This window comes from Peromyscus maniculatus, chromosome 5, assembly GCF_049852395.1.
Source record: "Peromyscus maniculatus bairdii isolate BWxNUB_F1_BW_parent chromosome 5, HU_Pman_BW_mat_3.1, whole genome shotgun sequence".
NCBI classification, from domain to species: domain Eukaryota; kingdom Metazoa; phylum Chordata; class Mammalia; order Rodentia; family Cricetidae; genus Peromyscus; species Peromyscus maniculatus.
In genome coordinates, this window is record NC_134856.1 from 12,015,467 (window position 1) to 12,036,004 (window position 20,538).

General features: G+C 40.5%; 1 protein-coding gene across 1 annotated transcript in view; it reads left to right on the forward strand.

The window, feature by feature from the left end:
- LOC102912449 (liver carboxylesterase 1F-like) overlaps positions 1-20,066 on the forward strand; it is a 30,126-nt gene extending 10,060 nt beyond the window's left edge. The window contains exons 5-14 of the mRNA XM_006998493.4: positions 658-811; positions 2,770-2,874; positions 3,498-3,602; positions 7,958-7,990; positions 9,921-10,061; positions 10,539-10,619; positions 10,808-10,955; positions 18,518-18,649; positions 19,377-19,449; positions 19,710-20,066. Coding sequence (XP_006998555.3) covers positions 658-811; positions 2,770-2,874; positions 3,498-3,602; positions 7,958-7,990; positions 9,921-10,061; positions 10,539-10,619; positions 10,808-10,955; positions 18,518-18,649; positions 19,377-19,449; positions 19,710-19,881 — 1,144 coding nt within the window. The 3' untranslated portion in view covers positions 19,882-20,066. The remainder of the gene's footprint in view (positions 1-657; positions 812-2,769; positions 2,875-3,497; positions 3,603-7,957; positions 7,991-9,920; positions 10,062-10,538; positions 10,620-10,807; positions 10,956-18,517; positions 18,650-19,376; positions 19,450-19,709) is intronic.
- Positions 20,067-20,538: the final 472 nt, after the last annotated feature.

Genomic DNA, 20,538 nt, shown 5'->3' on the forward strand with positions numbered 1-20,538 from the left:
TTGCATGTTGTGGCCAGACTACTTGACAAAACAATGAATGATTGGGTCATGTCATGCCTTTGCGTAATACGTACATGAATTTCAATGACATAGAAGCCTTGCCAAGGCTCCCAGCAATGGCTCTGCCTCCGTCTCACAGAAGCTGCATGCATATTTTTGTTCCCCGAGCCCCAAGGCCTTTGCACCTGCTGCTCATCTTAATTGAAATTCTTCTTTAGGTGTTTACAAAGCCCTGGTGCTCATTTTATGTAGATCTCTATCAAATGCCACCAACTCAAAGAGAGTTTCTCTGGTTATGAGTCTAAAGCACACCCCAGACCTACCTGCACTTCTTTCCTTGCCTGATTTTCTTTTCCCCATTGCTGACTATATTATCATTTTAGCTGTTCATTTGTGCTTTGTGCTGTGAGCTAAATGTTGCCATATTTTTGTTTGTTTGTTTTGAGATGTGCTATAGCCCTCACACCAGATTTAGATATATATTGGACCCTTAGCACATAGTTGTTGGAATAATGAGCGAGAGCCTCACACAGATGAAGATTCCTATTTCAGAGATGCCGAGCTCACCTGGGTTCTGGAAAGCTGCAAATGACCTCCGATACATCTGTGGTGCTAAGATCCCTGCCATGCCATGGATACTTTCTTTGTCTCTTGCAGCACAGGGGATGAACACAGCCCTGGGAACTGGGGTCATTTGGACCAGGTGGCTGCATTGCGCTGGGTCCAGGACAACATTGCCAATTTTGGAGGGGACCCAGACTCTGTGACCATCTTTGGAGAGTCAGCAGGAAGTTTCAGTGTCTCTGTTCTTGTAAGTGTCCCCAGTACCAGGCCTTGTGTCCAAGCTTCCTAATGTGACTGCTAATGGGACTTCCTAGAGACCAGCTGGTTGCTTTCAAAACATTGTCAATATTACTCACTACACAATATTGGTAGTCAGTTGTTGACAACCAAACTAACTGTATTTGGTTCCCAGGAGGCTCGGAATTGAACTTGGTGTCCCAGAGCCATAGATCTCTCCAATTCTAGCTTAGATTAGTGACAACACCAGCCTCTTCACTTAGTTGAGTTATTTTTCCCTTTATTAACCATATTTTTCAAGTATTTAAAGCATCTTTATTCAAGAAACAGGCTGAGTCTCATTTTGCACAGAAGGCCTTGGCCTTGTCTAGTTTCTGTTATTAGTTCTTTGAGAATTTCCTACAACACATTTTGATGCTATTCAGTCTTTCCCGGTCTTCTGCCATATCCACCTACCCCTCCTTCCCCCATTTAACTTTGTGCCTTTTTCTGTTTTAAATTCATCAAGTGTAGTTTATGTTGTTCATTTACTCTTGGGTGTGTGGCCTTCACTGGAGAGTGGGCTCACCCCCCAGGGCCACACTCCTACGAAACACTGACTCCCCTTCTATCAGTTGCTGCCAACTACCAGCGGCTTCTTAGCTGTGTCTGGGGCTGGCCTTGCTTCTGTTGGGAAACTGAGTTGTTTATAAACTACAAATAGGAAGAAGCAAATGTTTGAATCCAAGGTAGATGTACATGTTAGAGGTCTCAAATGTGGACAGCAGGCAGGATCCTCTCTGAAGTGGCCTCCTAGTTTGTCTGTAACTACCAGGGTAGCAGCAGAATCTGGGGCAGAGGGGTGAGTTCTTTTGTGGACAGGAAGTGAGAGGAAGGATGTATGAAAGTGAAACAGGCAAGAATGGGCAGTGTATGTGGGAAATAGCCAAAGTAAGTTGTAAAAAATTGGCTTATATGGAAAATGGGAGTTAAGGAGAAGTTATAAAGAGAAGTTATAGAAAGTTCTGGTAGCTATATGAAACTCTCAGAGTTGAGTAGAATATCAACTTAGTTGCTATATTTCATTACACACACACAAACACACAAACTTAATTTGAAGGGAAAAATTACAGATGAATATTAAGGATAAAAATGTCATCCATAGCCCTGTGACTCTTATCTGGTCATTGTAGATATCTTGCCATATCTATCTCTTGTTGTTTCCTCAAAGTTATGTCTATTGTCTATCTATCTTTCTATTCATCTATCATTTATGTATCATGCTTCCATGCATCCTCTGACTCTTACAGTCTTAGGCTGTTTTTACAATGAAACTATCCTTTAAAATGCAGTATGGCACAAATATACCTCTCCAAACATTAAACACATATGACATCATTCATTATTGCACAGAGTTCCATGGTAAGTCATGAACTGATCAATGCTAGAGCCTTGATGTTTTTACTATTGTTTCCATTATAAACAATAGGATATTAAGTAGATATCGTGTGTTTCCATGGTTGTGCCACTATATCCCCCTTCTTCACCCTTCTTCACCCTCTTCCTTCCATCTTTCATGTTAGCCTGACCCATAGGTAGTTCTCCTACTGAACTGTATCCCCAGTTCTTTTTTTTTCCTTACATAATAATTTTCTGGATAAATTCAGAATAAAAGAATTTCTCAAACAGAATTTGTGGCTAGCAAATACCAAATTGTCTTTCAAGTAGCTTTTCTTGTTGCCATAGGCACTTGCCACACACTTCCTCTACTGTTTCTTACTGTGCACTCTGCTTCTACTCCACTGAGTTTCTTTTATGGAATCTCAGGCCTGAGAAAAGTCCCAGAGATAGAATAGACAGATGGGGTGCTGTCATGTCTACGGAGCACCAGAGTCTTCAAGAATGACCAGGGCAGAGGAGTATTCAGAGGGCAAATGAGTCACTGAGACCCTCCTGTGAGCATAAACTCTCCTCTTCTCTCCATGCCAGGTGTTGTCTCCCTTGGCCAAGAACCTCTTCCACAGGGCCATTTCTGAGAGTGGTGTGGTCTTCACTCCTGGTTTGTTTCTAACAGATGCCAGGACAATCACTGAGGTAGGTCCCACCCTGGAAAATTGCCATACTCTTTCCTGGAGTCCTCAGGGGTCTTTCTAGATGTAGGATTCAGCTATGTGCTCAGGCGATTTCTGAACTGAGAATGGCTAGACAGAAATCACTTCTAGGGCTCTGTGTAAACCACACTCTGCAGGCGCTCAAGTTTCTTCTTGTGGGTCATGTTATTCAGATGATCTGCAATTCTGCCTGGCTTGTGCAGGAAAACTGGGTGCCCTCTGAAGTATGTTGTCCTTATATAACAGGAGCTGGAAACTAGGGACCAAATGGCTAGTAAATGGAGGAAATGGATCTGAAATGAACAGTGGAATCATGGATTCCTTGCCCTATATCTACTGCACCTGGCTTCTCTTAAGATAATACGCTTCCCCAGCACTGTGACTATTTTAAAAGTTAAGGGAACAGGCTCAGATGTATTCATGGCACCCATTACAAATAATAGAGGCAGCTTTTTGGCTTTAGACCCCAGGTCTGCTGGTCTAGAGTGTTTTCAGGAACACTTTCCTGTCTTTAGAGATGGGGCTTAGGTTAGAACCCACTGTCTACACTGGTGGTGGGTACTGATGTTGCTTTTGACCTCTGTGGTTGCCTGACATCTCTTACAGAAAGTTGCTGTTATTGCTGGGTGCAAAACCACCACATCTGCTGTCATTGTTCACTGCCTGCGTCAGAAGTCGGAGGATGAGCTCTTGGAGGTCATGCAGAAAATGGTGGGTGTGTTTCCCAATGGTCTGTATTCCGGGTGCTTGCTTCTAGGATTCATTTATTCAGTTGCTTTTTAGCCCCAAACTACTTGGTATAGTTTTTCACCTCTTGAGAGAAATGTCAACCATCTGATTCCAAGTAGCAATTTAAAGTTCTCTTTTTTTATTATTAGAAGACTTTAGATGAAAAAAATCCAATAGCAATCTGGTGAAATTTTTCAAAATATTCTCCCAGTTCTTTCTAGATTTAATATTTTGCTATTCTTGCTTTCAGTTATGTTTTGAGAAATTAAACATACCGTATTTCCAAAAGTTATTAGTATCTTGAATTTTGAGAATGGAGTTATTAAGTAACTTTTCAGAAAAATCTCACAGTTTATCTAGGAAGATTAAGAATCTATCCAAAGTAGAATAGCACTCACCCAATTTCCTAAATTTCCCAAGATTATGTTTTATGGATAGCCAAGCCTCTGTCTATTCATTCATCATCCATCCATTCACATGTACATACACATATTCAATTTAATGAAATAATTTCATCAATCTACAACCAACATAACTGTTCATATGTCTTTTGCAATGAGTCATTATCCATGTGTCATTCAACTGACATGTATGTATATTTTATCCAGTCTTCCCAAAGCAATTGTCTGTCCATTACTTCTCTGCTAGCTTTTACAGTTTTCTCCATGCTTCCATTTGAATCAATAGTGAACATATCAAACAATTTCATCCATCCTTGTATCTATCTATTTATTTACCCATCCAGCCTTCCATGACAACTGCTAGAAAGATCAGTATCAGAGTAGGTCATACAATCATAAATTGAACATTTTCTTTGCTTGCAGAAATAATAAGGAGAAATCCAGCCATATGTTTATTTGGAAATGTATTGTGTGGTGGGAACACAGAGAGGAAGCACACCCATTATAGCCAGCCAGCTGATGCTTCTCAGAGAGAGTGGTATTTGTGAGGTTATTACTAACCACCGAGGGGCCCAGCCCCCAGCAGGCTGCCAGCAAGTTGGAGAAACTGAAGAGGAGATGCAGATAGGCAAACTGCTGGGACAGATGCACAGACACATGTGGGAACTTTAGCTAAAAGCCATTCTTCCTTTTATTTTTCTCTCTGCTGCTTGTTCTTCCTGTCCTGTTCTTTCACCTTGGTGTTTCCATTTTTCTTCTTCTCCCCAGTTGTTTCCCTTTCTACATTTTTCCTGATCTCATCCTTTTACTTGTTCTTTTTTGGATGTTTCCTTTTACGTGTTTGTTTTTTTTATATCTCTTTTTTCTTATCTGCTTTATACCTCCTAATACAAAGATTTCTATGCATGAAAAGATTACCTTACAACCATAAGTTACATGTTTTCCAAAAACAAATTAAAATCTTTACATAAGAAGAAATCACATTAAGATCACAAGTTACCTGTTTTTCTTAGAGGCCCTCAAGTAATCAAACATTTTCTTCACCTCATGATTCTTTTATAACTGGTTAATAAAGTTTTTAGCAAGCTAGGCATATTTCAGCCAGTTCCTTTTTTTGTACTGGAGGGGGAGTGTTTGCAGTTTCAGTGCAATAGATTTCTGTTTTCTACTCTAGAGAAACTTTACACGAGTGGTCAGCTAATCATCTATTTTCCTTTACATACAATAGGGTCATTTAATTTCCTTTCACAACATTGTTTTCTCAAGGTGCATATCAGGACCTGTGTTCACATGACTAAGGAACTCAGGCCTAACCTTGGGTGTAGGAACATAATTGTTCTCTTTAGTCACCAGCCTGGCTTCCCACAGGGAGAATTCATGGGTCTACAAAACATGAAACTTCCTTGCTCTGATTTTTCATCTTCTGCAAATCTCATATCTAACAAAGGGGAATGTGACTTTTAGCCTATATTTGCTTTTTTGTAACTTTATTGGAGCAATTGGCAGAATAACCTAAATCATGTCCCTAATCATCTTTACTAATTACTGTATCTTTTAGGCTAACTCAGGAAGTCTAATGAAATCATTGATTCAAATAAGCATCATTGCTCATATTAAAAGATCATCTTCACTATGATCTGAAAATAAATTGCCCAGTGAGGAGTAGGATTTTCCCAAGAAACAATCACACTCTATTAGATACAGTGTGCTCCTTTCACACAGTCATCACACCAGGCCAAGTGCAGCAGGAAGACAGCAGCAGCAAGCAGGAGGAGGCACAGCAGAAACAAGGGATATTCTGGACAGTCCTTCCGGGGTTTTGCCTCTCTGGGGTTTAGCTTTGCGATTCAGTGAGTTGAATTCCATAAGCTTCATTGCTGACTGCAGCCCCTCTGACATGACCGCTGGCAATTATTATTATTGTTATAATAGTCTGTTACACAGGGAACCTCCGAGGACAAACGGACATAGGAAAAAGCCTGATGACACACCGGAACTATCCGCTTTGTGAGACATGAATGTGAACTCCCTGTAGACCGGAGACACTCTAGAGTAGTCTTCTCAAAATTCACTGAATCGAGAGGCCGGTGTGCACATGGTTCAGTTCAATATGGCCTTAGGGATAAATCTCTAGTTCCGGCTTATATAAGGTGCTAAGGCCTTCAAAGAGTGCAAACACAAAAGTCATCTTTTCTCCTTCAGTTCTATAGTTGTAGCTTGCTTGCTTGTTTTTGAGACAAGGTATTTTTGTGTTAAAGACATGTGCCAACGCTTCACTCACATCTGCTTTTCATGCACAGAAAACTAAAACATTTCAGTCATTCTCCATGTGGCACAGAAATTATTGGTGTTTGTGGGGAAACCCCAGAAACTTAAGATCCCATCACATTGAGTTCTTGTGGAAGTACTGATATAATTGGGCAGTGACCCCAGTTTGCACACACACATACACATGCACATCCACAACCACACACGAACACACATACAGATACACATTTACACATTCATTCACAGACATATACAAACTTACACACACACACACACACATGAACACAGACACATATCTACACATGCACACATAGCATTCTCTCTTTCTCTCTCACACACACATATACACACATACACACACACACACACACACACACACACACACACACAAAACTGGCTGATGGAGCTCTAGTGGTCATTTTTTCACAATGTGTTAGTTCCCTTTGAATGAGTTACAAGTGAAACCACAACTTCAAAAGGAGAAATACTATTTATCTTCTAGTTCCCGAGATTCTAGTTCAGGGTTTCTCGGAACTATTTAATTGTATAGGACATCCTGGCACTGTGAATGTATGGTGGAAGTGGTTCTTCACCTCATGTTGAACAGGAGGCAGAGAAAGAAGGCCATTTCAGAGGCAGGCCTAAGCTTCAGAGATATGCCACCCCCAAGTGACTGTTATACCTACAGTGACTGCTTTCTTCTAGTTAGCCCCATTTCTCAAAGCTTCAAACACTTACCTAAATACTGTAGCTAGATGGGGACCATTGCCCAGTGCAAAGCTGATAGGGAGCACTTGGTAGTCTATACATAACACAAAAATAAGTCATACCTTTTATCTAAAGTAACATCGCAGGCACGTCAATCCTGGTGGGCTGGAATGAGTATCAGTGAGCTTATAGGAGTTACGGTTTTCTATTGTAAGCAAACATTCAAGTTAAAAGCCTTGAACAGGAAAAGGAGTCGGCTGTAAGAATCTTCAAATGACTCAAATCTAAGAACATAGCTTGGTCCAGGTGCTCAGAAGATAATAAGAATCTACACGCCAGCTTCCCATTGCTTTGATGGATTTATTCTGAAGCACGTTGGCCTCCTGAATAGGTTAAGCACAACGGCAATCAACACTCATACCCTGTACGCTTAGAAACCATCTACTCCTTCAGGTTAATGCCGGTTTAGGTTTAAAGTCTGATTAATCAACAGTGTCAGGCATCCATCTTTGAGCTATCCCCTGTGTTCTGAGGCATGGTGATGCAGCTCACATACTGAACTCATGAAGTAAGAATAGCAAAAGAGGAAGGAAGGAGTACATGACTCATCCTGTGCATCCATCATCCATCCAGCTTAGTTTCCCATCAGGGTCAAATCATCCTGCCACTGAAGTCACCTTGTCCCCACATTTTGTCAACAGAAAATTTGGGGTGTTGTTACCAAGAGGGAGGGATGGGGAAGACATCCTCTTAGAGCTTCAGCAACTCTGACTCTGGGTATTCGCACTTGGTAGTTACTACTGCTGCTCCCCTCATCCTGCTCCTCCATGTGCCTGTACTGAGAGGATGCCATGCAGGGTCCTCTTACCGTGCCTGAGAAGAAACTGGGAGCACAGGGCAAAAGATGCGCTTTTGCTCCAGGAAGACTTCTAACCACAACCTCTTTCTTTGTCCCCACAGAATCTGTTCAAATTACAAGGAGACTCCAAAGAGGTAAGGATCTTTTAAGGTTTGGAGTCTAACAGTGTTAGGCTGTGATTGAAAGAGTGTTTGTAATCACAGTTCTTTGTTATGTGTGTGTACTGTTGAGGTCTAGAGCAGCAAAATTCACTTACGGGTTAGCAAGGCCAAGAGGACTAGAGACAGGGTTGGCACTCCTCTGACTGATAGTTCATTGCTCCCAATCCGTATCTTCTCCTCCATTACAATTCTTGCACTAAAAGGACCTAAAAAGAGGCCACATAGCCAAATGGCTAAGTTGTCTAACTAAGGGTCATGGAAACCATTGTTGAGGAACACAGATATCCTAGGAGAGTCATAAGCTATGCAGGGTGAAGATGTCACACCCTTTCTTGTATACAGAAAACTCTAGTAGTGACTCCAGGTTCTCCCCATCAAAGTCTAATGACATTAGCTGTGCTGAATTACAGCCCTATTCTCTGGTCCCTTCATGGAATCCCAGGGTACCCCTTGAATGTCTATAGAATTTCAAGAATCTCAAATCATTCAGACTTTACGCATTCATATTTTTTTTTGAAGAAGCAGCTACTATGTGGCAGGTTATAGTTTCAGAGATGGACACAACCATGAAGCAGAAAAACGTCTGTCTCACTCAAAGAATTCCATCCTCTTGGGGCAAGGTGTGGCAAAATAAATTAGTAAACTATGTTATGTCTAATCACAATCAAAGTTAAGATAAAAAAGAAAGTGAAAAATAGAGGTCGAGTTAAAGAAAGAAGGAAGTGGGAAAGAGACTGGGGGTTTGTGTCTACCGTCTACTCTAAGTGGACACTACTTACCTGAAACCCTACTTGACTCCATTTCCTAAAGGACCCACCACCTGTCACTGGTAGTACAGGCTGGAGACCAAGCCTGCAACACATTGGTCTTTAGGGACACTTATGATCTAAAGTACAGCACCTCCACTGAGTTATAGCTTCAAAAAAATACCTGGAAGTAAGAATGTGCTGGTATGTCACTCCATGACTGCCCTTCTCTCTACTCTTGCTTCAGGACATTCATTCCTTAAGGCTAGAAACTGAACAGTCCTGGATTTAGCCCCAAATGGCAACATCTCTGTTCTTGGCTCATGACTTTTTCCATTTGGATATGATGTTCTTGCCCATGAAATCAGTGTTGGATCAACAATACAGTACACCTAAATGATAGGGAGGATATCTGTCTGTTTTCCTGTTTGGTCCTTTTGGAAAATGGTCATGTGCTACCTAAAGTGCATGATACAACTGTGGAAAGACAGTAAAGCATCTAAACTTGTGGATTTCACATATTTAGCATCCACATAGGCAATAATAAACTATAGCGTAAGTATGAAACTGAAACTCAAGAAAGTTAGCATCTTATCACCCAGGGTTGAGAAAGTAGTAATCCCTGCTCATATGGTGTTTTATTATATTGCAAATAAATCTTACATATACTAATTATTTTTGAGGAAATCTATGTTAGATAATATGTCTTAAGCTGGGACCCATATAGAAGGATGATGACAATATTGTGACCAGTGATTCCCAAGAACCTAGCTCTAGAATTCCAGTGCAACAAAGCCTCAGGATCCACTAGTCCAGAATTCATGGAAACTTTATAAAGACCTAACTATAGGAACAGTGAAAGTCAATTCTAGAGAATATGCATGATTGATGTATATTTTATATATATGTTTATGAATATATGAAGTATTTTATATATAATACATATTTAATGAAAATGCCCCCCCCTTCACTTTCCTATCTATTAGCCTCATCATTCACAAAAGCCAAAAATTTGGTCTCTGTGGCTCATAAGCCTTCTAAGGACACTGATTTCCATGGCCACTGCCCACAGTTATGGGGTCTGTGTTCCAATTTCTCCCTTAGACAGGCAGAGCAGGTGCTGGTGATCTCTCACACTGTGCTGATCTCTTCCTCAGAGTGGTCTTTTGGTATCAGCTGTGCTTGATGGAATGGTGATGCCAAAGGCCCCAGAAGAGATTTTGGCTGAGAAGAGCTTCAACACTGTGCCCTACATGGTGGGCGTCAACAAGCAGGAGTTTGGCTGGCTTCTGCCAACAGTGAGCACAAGCAGACCCTTAGATGTTCCTCCACCACCCACCATTGTGCCCCCACTGCACTTCCGTGGATTCTATCTTTAAGCTGTGCCTTGTGTCTGGGGCAACTGTTCCATTGCCATAGTGTATTCATCCAAGGAATCTTTCTCTGGCATGGCCCAACTGAGATGTCCAGGCTTGGGAACTCTATACCAATGACTTCTTATCTTTTCTTAATGATTTCTGAAATTCTTAGCCTGGGTGGGGGTGTGTTGGCATAACCATTGTGTAGCCTGAATAACCAAGGTCAGGTAGAAGGTGGGGGAGGATGTGGGAGTTCAGGAGAGTCAGACTGTGGCACAGACGCCTCCATCCTGTGCTTGGACTTTCAGGTCCTGTAGATCGCCACAGGAACTCACAGTGGATGTTTTCCTGCTTGTCTCTTTCTCTTCATTCCCAAGGACTCACAAATGCTTAACCTTTTTAAAATTTTTGTAACAGATGATGGGCTTTCCACAAACTGATGTAAAATGGGACAAGAAGATGGCCATAGTAATCCTGCAGAAACTGTTTCCTCATATGGTAAGAATCTAGGGATTTGTGGCCATTGGCTGAGAAATTGGATATTGTGAGGGATTGGCTCAAATGATAGATCAATATCTCCCACTGCATCACCCCAGGAAGGATTTGCACAGGTCATAGGAAGGTCAGACTTAGTGGAGCCTCAGGTGGCTGGAGAGGCTGAAGATCGCTTTTGTCATTCATTTCAGGGCATACATGAGGATGCAATTCCAGTTGCCATTGAGAAGTATGTAAGAGGTAGCAATGAGCCAGTCAAAATCAGAGATGGAATCCTGGAGCTCATTGGGGATGTCACATTTTGTATCCCGTCAGTGACTGTGGCCCGTGGTCACAGAGGTGAGTCTCAGAAGTTGGATGGGAGAGAGACTAAGATTCCATCAGTTACTGGATAGAGTATCTCTGATGACAATTAAGGTGGATGGCCTTACAGGAGATGGCCAATTCAGGCACCCACTCCAATATTGTTAGGAGTCTTAGCTGGGGTCATTCTTGTGGATTCCTGGAGGTTTCCCTGGCATCAGGTTTCTCCCTAACCCCAAAATGCCTCCTCATCAAGACATCTCTTTCATTACTTTCCCCTTATGTCCCACCCACCTCCAACCTGCTTCTCACACCCAGCCTGCCCAACCCACTCCCTCAAGTTCCCATCTCTCCCCACACCCTCCCCTAATTTACCCAGGATATCTCTTCTATTTCCCCTTCCCAGGGAGACCCATGCGTCCCTCTTTGAATTCTCCTTGTTATATCCAAGTCCTCTTCAAGTTTTCTTGGCTACTCAAAACAAACATTTTATTGCTAGGCCCAGTGAAATTAATAAAACAAGTAACATAGATTCAAGAATGTCACAGAATAAGTAATTAATATTCAGATTCTCTCTCTCTCTCTCTCTCTCTCTCTCTCTCTCTCTCTCTCTCTCTCTCTCTCTCTGTGTGTGTGTGTGTATGTGTGTCTGTGTCTGTGTGTGTCTGTCTGTCTGTGTGCCTATGTGTGTGTCTCTATGTGTATTGTGGTTCCAAATAATTTGAAATTGTTCTATTTTTTCTAGTTCTGTGAAAAATAATATTGGAGTTATTTCATGGGAACTAAAGTGAACTGGTAGGGTGCAATACAGGCATTTTAACAGTTTTAATTCTTCTAAGCCATGAGCATGAAATTTTCATTTAATTGTGACTAATTTCTTTCATTGATTTCTTATAAATTTTGTTGTACAGGAAAAGATGAAAGTATTTCAATATAATTTGTGTTTTTATAGTTCACACAAATGAAATTGTTCTCCTGGTTTTTGTTCTAGAGCATTCTTTTTGGGAGCATATCAATACTACTGATTTTTGTTGATCTCTATTGTGTGATCTTATCCTATTCATTTATTATATCTCAATTCTTTGGTAATCTCAGTGTTTTAATCTGTAGAGTCATTCTTTCCAGGAATAACTTTCTATGCCTGGCTTTCTTATTTGGATGCTTGGGTTTTTTTTGTTTGTTTGTTTGTTTGTTGGGATCAACATGTAGTTTGTTTTATTAATAATTTACAAAGAAATAGGGTTCGTTGTGGCATTTTCAAACAAAACTTGTTTCTGTTGTTTCTTTCCCTACTTCTATGGCTTCTCCCTCCCTAACTTTTAATGTCTATATGTATATAATAAAGGATAATGGAAGATTATTATTGACTATGGAACCAGAAAGGAAGATCATAAGAGGGGAAGGGCATTTAGAAAGAGGGGCAGGCTGAACAAACATCACATGAGCCATGAATGTGGAAAGGAAGCTAGTGAGTGATCTCTCTCTCTCTCTCTCTCTCTCTCTCTCTCTCTCTCTCTCTCTCTCTCTCTCTCTCTCTCTCTCTCTTTCACCAAATAACTGCACAAGGACTTTGAACACCACACTGACTGGAAGCAGCAAGCAAGGTACTCATTGTCTTCTTCCAAAATTAGTGGGAAACTTTTCATGTTTTCACAGTTGGAGCACTGTAGGCACTGGGCTTCATAGACATGCTCTAGATTATGACAATACACATCCCATCTGTCCCTTATTTAGTGAATTTTTTTATTTTGAAAGAAAGTTGAATTATTACACTTTTACATATGGTAAAATAACTGTAATTTTATAATTCTTTCTATAACATGATGCCCCACGTTTTTCATGCATGAAACTGGTTTTGAACCATGAGTCTAAGTGCAGTTGGATTTGGTTTGCTGGTATTCTGTTGAGTATTTTTCCATCTGTGTTTATGAAGGACATTGGTGCAGCTGAATTTTGTTGTAATGTTCTTGTTTTATTTTCACATCTTTTCTGAGTCTGTACTCATGAGAGCAGGGCTATATGTTTTCTGACTTTTGAAGAAATTTGGCAAGAATTTGAGATAAATGGTTTCTTTTTTTCATGCACTATTTTCTTTTATTATTAAGAATTTTACTATTCATTTTACATACCAACCACAGATCCCCCTCTCTTCCCTCCTCCCACCCCCCAGCCTTCCCCTCCAACCCACCCCCCATTCCCACCTCCTCCAAGGCAGTCTCCCATGGGGAGTCAGCAGAGCCTGGTACATTCAGTTGAGGCAGGTTCAAGACCCTGCTCCCTGCACCAAGGCTACACAAGGTGTCCCACCATAGGCACAGGGTTCTAAAAGGCCCACTCATGCACCAGGGGTGGATCCCGACCCCACTGCCTGGGGCCCCCTAACCAGTTCAAGCTAAACAACTGTCTCACCTATCCAGAGGGCCTAGTCCAGTCCCATGGGGGCTCCGAAGCTATTGGTCCACGGTTCATGAGTTTCCACTAGTTTGGCTGGCCATCTCTGTACATTTTCCCATCATGATCTCAATGTCTCTTGCTCATAGAATCCCTCCTCTCTCTCATCAGTTGGACTCCTGGAGCTCATCCTGGTGCCTGGCCATGGATCTCTGTATCTGCTTCCATCAGTTACTGGATGAAGGCTCTATGATGACAGTTAGGGATTCACTCATCCGATTACCAGAGTAGGCCAGCTCAGGTACCCTCTGAACTATTGCTAGTAGTCTAAGGTGGGGTCATCCTTGTGGATTCCTGGGAAGTTCCCTAGCACCCTGTTTCTCTCTATTCTCATAATGTCTTCATTGAGATAAATAGTTTCTAATTCCTTCTTAAACATTTGTTGTGATTCTCAAATTCATGGTTTCTTTTTCTTTAATTATTAAAATACACATTACTAAGATGTTTTATAAATGGAGCCTGGACAGTCCATAATTTCAAGGCTGACTAGTTGGTTCTGGAGAACTATACAGGGGCATCTCTTTTCTCGGGGAGGCTCTTTCTCCTGATCTTAGCTTTTCTTAGTTGACTGATCATTTTAGCACATCTGGTGCAAGCAGACATAGTTTTAGTGAATCCTAAATGCAAAGCTTGCCATGCCCACAAGACAGCATTTCATAGCATAATTCCTCATCCGTCAGCCCTTGCAATCTTCCTACCCACCTTTCCTTAGTTTCCTGAGCCCGGGGACAGCGTGGTAGTAGTGTGGTAAAGGAGTACACTAGCACTGCTCTATGAATATAAATATAAATATTTGGAAGACAATTTGACAACATGCCTATTTAGAAAAAAATGAGAAAAAAAAGCTCAGTAATAAGTTCTCCCCAAAGTCCCATGATTTCCTCATCCATGGTCTTTTGACCAGATTAGTAGAACCAGAAAGGAATTCTCTCCCTTGGGGAACGAGGCTCAAGTCCAGTCAGAAAGCTCCACAGCCCGACAGCCACCATTGCACCATCGAGCACATCTTCCTGGCAGACCAGCATCGCAGCATTCAGTGCTCACTGCTAGGTAATACCGTTAATGACTCCCTCTCCCTCCAGCAGCCCATCTAGCACCCTCCAGCAATATATAAACTAGCCAGCAAGGTGAATGTTTTCAAGTCAGTTCCAGCTTGATTTCTCTATGTCCTACAACCAAAATGTGTTATATGATCAGCCAAGGATTCCTCACATCTAGTTTTGCTGGGCCACAAAGTAAAAGGGTAATAACCTTTGTTATTTGTAGTGTGTCTGTGGGGGTGGTACTCTAGGTCTTCTCTGACCGAGAAATCATAGGGTGGCATCCCATTCCAGGCACTATAATTTTTATTTAGTAACTCATATCTTCTGAGGGATGTGTTGTTCACTCGTGTAGTGTTCAAACTCCCTTTTAAAAGATATTTCATTTTCAAATTAGTTTCAAAAGCAGTGGCTTTCTTAAAGGTTTTTCATACATCCTTAACTTTGATTAACCAGCTGTCACTCACCCCTCTCCCTTCTCCATCTCTGCTTCCTCTCATCTCTCCTTAAACTTTTAACCTTCAACATTCCACTCTTTTTTTTTCATGTAATGTATTCTAGTATCTCCTAACTCCTTAACACATTTCTCCTTAACCTCTCTGTGTCTTTTAAAGCTTCCTGACTTACATAGACCCTCTCTTAAATGTAAAAAAAACTCTAGAAATATGAAACTAGGATCACATACAAGAGAGAACTCGTGGCATTTATTTGTCCAAAGCTGAGGTATTTCATTTGGTCTAATATTTTCCAGTTTCACTCATTTTCCTACAAATTTGATAATTTAACTTCCTTTATAGCTGAATACAAACCCATCGTGTGATGTACTACATTTTCATTATCCATTCTTAAGTTGATGGATGTCTAGGCTGATCCCATTTCTAGTAATTAGGAAAAGACCAGCAATGAATGTGGATGTGCAAATATCTCTAGAGGAGGCTATAGAGTCCTTTGGATGTATCCAGGAAGGTCACATGGTAGTTCTAGTTTTAGCGTTTTGAGAACCCTTCACACCAATTCCCATGGTGGCTGAATCAATTTACACTCCCACCAACAATAGATAAGCATTATCTTTCCCTACATTTTCACCAGCATTTATCCTCACTTATTTGGTGGTGGGGGGGGGGTTGTTTATTTTCTTTCTTGGTGATAATCATTCTCATTGTGGCAAGAGGGAATCTCAAAACTACTTGAATTTGAATTTGACTTTTCCTGATGCTAGTAATGTTGACCATTGTAGAAAATGTTTTTAGCCATTTGTACTTCTCATTTTGAGATCTCTCTATTCATTTCCATGGCCTATTTTTTACATTGTGTATTTTCTTGATGTTTAGTTTCTTGGATTCTTTGTCTGTTCTAGGTACTAACCCTTTATCAGTTATAAATGGCAGAGTTTCCGCCATCATGTAGTCTGCTGGAAACTCAGTTGACTGAGTTTCCTTTGCTGTACAAAATCTTTTTTAATTTTATTAAGTTCCATTTGCTGATTACTAGGTTTATTCTCTCAACAATCACAATTCTATACAGAAAATCCTGTACATGTATCTTGACACACACACCCTAGTTTTTCCTCTAGCAGTTTCAGTTTCTGGTCTTATGCTGAAGTCTTCCATCCATTGGGAGTTGGTTTTGTGCAAGTTGAAAAATAAGAATTGAGTTTCATTCTTCTACATGGAGGTATCTTTTTTTCCTAGCATTAAGATGCTGTCTTTTGCCTAATATGTATTTTTGGCATTTTTGTAAAGCCAGGTGGTTGTAGTTGTGTGGTAGTGTATCTGGGTCCCCTATTCTATCCTATTCACCTATGTGCTTCTGCCCATGCCAACACCATGCTGGTTTTAATCCTATGGCTCTGAAGTATAACTTGAAATCGGATATGGTGATACCTCCAGGAGCAGTATTAATACTGCTCAGTATTGTTTTGACTATCCAGGGTTTCTTGTGCTTCAGTATGAATGTTAAGATTGCTTTGTCTGTTTTGATAAAGAATGTCACTTGGATTTTGAATGGGATTTCTCTAGCAGTCTTCATGGGGTGCTATGTTCAGGAAAGGTGATTAGAGAGCCATTGTCACTGCAACCTTAACGTTCTTGTGGTTCTGGTGTATAGGGGAGGGAAGGTTGTAAGTCCTTTCCTGGCACTTGTCCCAGATCCCTGAACTCTACCCTGGCCTCTTCGGGTGCAGCAGGAAGCAAAAGCAGGCAACCTTCTGTACATTTTTATAGTTTCATAAATTTCTCTCCTTTCTGTCTCTGTCTATCTATACGTCTTCATCTATCTCTGTTTCGTGTGTGTGTGTGTGTGTGTGTGTGTCTGTCTGTCTGTCTGTGTGTGTCTGTGTGTGTCTGTGTGTGTCTGTGTGTGTGGTGCAGGGGGTTGTACATAGGTCCTTCAATATGCTAGACCAGGATTCTATTGGTCAGATATTTCCCAAATCTTCATAAGTTTATTTCTGATCTGCTCTTCATTTACCCATTTCTCTGACTTTTGGCTTAGTTTGTTCTTGGAGTTTCTTTTAGTATAATCTTTCACTGTTTCTTTGATCTCTTTGTATGTTTGATCTGTACTTGTTAGTTGCTTTTGTTTTTTCTCTTACAGCTGCTTTAGTTTTAGACATGAGTTTCCATTATGCTGTGTTCCAATTGTCTTCATTTTACTATAGCTTTCAATTTATGTATTAATATATTTGTTGTTCACAATTATTTTAACTTGTATAATTAAAACAATTCTAAAATTCCTCCTTCTGTTGATTTTGTGTTTCTCTAGTTTTTTTTCAGAAAAAAATACTTGCTACAATTTCATTTTTGTAAACTGTTATGAAGAATTTCTCTTGTGCCTTCACATGAAATGTTTTTCTGAAGAACATTCTGTGGAAATTTAAAAAGAACGAGTCTTCTGTTAACATTGGTTGGCAATTCTGCTTATTTTTTGTTGGAATATTTGCATGTTTTATCTCAGAGCTATTTTCTTATGAATTTTCTATGTGAATGATGTGACCATTTTTTTAAGAGTGGAGATATTGAAGTCCCATTCTGTCATTGTATGCAATCTTTATCTTCCCTAAGATCATTTGATATATGTTCTATCTATTTAGATCTGCTCTGATGTTGGGTGAATAGATATATATTTACAAGTGTTACTCCCTCTTGATGAATTAACCAATTAATTTAACATGTAATGTCTTTATTTTTCTACTTTTACAGTTTTGGCTTGAACTTTATCATCTCATATAACCATAGCTACCTCTCTTCTTTGTTAGTTTCTATGTGTGTATAATATCCCTTCATGTTCCTTTACCTTCAGAAGATCTATGGCTATAAAGTGAGAAAAGACTCTGCCTTTCTTAGGAGAGTATAATCTATTTATATTTGAGGAAGTTATTAATATGCAAATACTCAATATTGCTATTTTCTTAGGATTTGCTGTTGTTGTTTCACAAGTATTTGTTTCTACCTATCTGGCTACCCTCCCTTGTGGCTTGATGGTTCTCCAAGGTGGAAGGCTTTGTGTCCTTTCTGCTTTTACTTTGTGCCTCTTCTTTATTAAAAATAGATTCTTCTCTCATATATTACATCCTGACCACAGTTTTCCCTCCCTCTAGTCCTCTCAGATCCTCCCACATCTTTCCTCTCCTCCAGATGCACTCCCCTCCATTTCCCTTCAGAAAAAGGGCAGGTGTCCAAGAGACAACAACCAAACAGGACAAAACAAGATGCAATAAGACAAGGCAAAAGCCCTCATACCAAGGCTGGATAAGGCAAACCAATGGGAGAAAAAGAGTCCCAAGAGCAGGCAAAAGAGTGAGAGACACACTTGCTCCTGCTCTTAGAACTCCCACAAAAACACCAAGCTAGCATATTATCACTAACACTTATATAGTGTATTTACCAGATTCATTGTATATATTCATTTTAATTGAATTAACATAAAACTCAATCACCATTTTTAGTTCTATTAACTATGTAAACATAAGCAAATCAAGGAGATTTCCTGAAGCTGTTTTTCTGATGTGCTTATGATAAGGCATTTCCTTCAAAGGTAGGAAGAGCCTTGATTCCATTTTGGTTTATGTCAAATAACATAAGCTGTTATGAATCCATGTGTTTGCAGATACTGGTGCTCCCACCTACATGTATGAGTTTCAGTACCACCCAAGCTTCTCATCACATGCGAGACCCAAGGACGTAGTCGGAGACCATGGAGATGAAGTCTACTCTGTCTTTGGTGCCCCACTTTTAAGAGGTAATGGCTCTTGGCTGGTATGAGGGTAGAATTAAGAGGTCTGGGCTCCAGTCTTGATCCTAATTTTTTAATTCAGTATAATGGGGGTGAGGTACACATGGATGTGGCCAGCCTTTCTCCTGGTCTAATATACATTAAGGAGGATATATATTAGCATGTCCCCAGCATAACTGATCTCACACTCCTGATGATTGACAGTAGAAAGAGATGTTGTATGTCATACATAGTAGGCAACTTGATGACAAGAATGCCACTTTTTGATTTTATACTCAAAATAACATATCAAAACATGACTGACTTGCTTAACTGCGAGCTTTCTAGAGACACTGATACCCTTAAAACATTTGCATTTTTATATTTTTCAACCCTCACAAGTTTACAAGACTAAGAAAAAACATAGGAGCCAACAATATTATGGGGTAGAGGAACCCCCAGGGTGTGATCTTCCTACTCTGGATGAGGAAGAACAAACAGAAGAACATGGGAAATAAAAGCAGTTAGTATTAGGTGGGCTGCATCCACTGATAAGTCCTAGATCAGTTATCCTCAGTCTGAAAGTGTACACCAGTTAACCAGGATTTTGTAGACTGTTGACTAAGTAGGTATGGAGTAAGATTCAAAGTTCTGCCTTTCGAAACAGTAGCCTGAGTTCTGCTGCTGGTGGGCTCAAGGGCTTTTAGTAGTGACAGGTTTTTAAATCTCTCTCTCCTTTTTCTATTCCCCAAAGGGAACACCTCTGAAGAGGAAATCAAGCTCAGCAAGATGATGATGAAATTCTGGGCCAACTTTGCTCGAAATGGGTGAGTCTGATGGTAAAGATGGGCCTGCGGTGGTGGGCAAGATCAGACCTTCCCATACTCACTGGGAAGAAGGGCAGTTTCTAAAGTTCAGTAATAAACTCAAATCCAGCCACTCCAAAACTTTGCTCTTATGTGGTTCTCTTCATGTTCTCCCTTGTGATGAGTGGGAATAGATAATCCAGGAATCACTATATATCTCATTTTTAAAAAGTGGGAATCAAAGAGTAGCTTTGAGGAATTCTGTTTGATTCTGTTCCCAGGAACCCCAATGGGGAGGGGCTGCCCCACTGGCCAAAATATGACCATAAGGAAGGCTACCTGCAGATTGGAGCTACCACCCAGCAAGCCCAGAGACTGAAAGGGGAAGAAGTAGCTTTCTGGACTGAGCACCTGGCTAATAAACAACCCAATCCAGAGCACAATGAGCTGTGAATAGCAGAAGCCAGCCTCAGATCAGAGAAGCCAATATATGGTTCTTCCACTAAAGGTGTTTGTAAATCAAAGATGAATCTCAGAGGATCATGGAGAAATTTGTCATTGGGATAGGCAGAGGCTGGGGTGAGGGGATGTTTGTACTTGTGGCCTCAATTTGGAGAATAAATGTTCCTTTTAAGGTCAAATAAGTGTCTATTTTGGGCTGACTATAAAGGTATGTACGAGAGAGAGAGAGAGAGAGAGAGAGAGAGAGAGAGAGAGAGAGAGAGAGAGATCATAAAAAGATATTCTACAAGAGGTACCATAGAAAAGAGTTACCTTGAAAGCAAAAAGAAAACATGTTTCAGGAAAGACAGGCTGCGAAATTAGGCTTGCCTTATACCTCTAGCTGGGAGATATCATCCAGCATGGAGGAGAATGATACCAAAAATTGCTAAAGTTCTAAAGGTGAAACGTGAGCTAATATAAGAGTTTGAAAGCCAAAGGAACTGCATATTGAAGGAAGAATTTATACCAGCTACAGACATCTCTATGTGGAAAATCAGAGGCATGTTTAAGATGTTAGAAGTCCATCTCCAATCTCAGTATTGCACCATGACCACACATAGATGTTTCCATTCATGTGTAGTTTTTCCACAAGTTACCCTTAACACT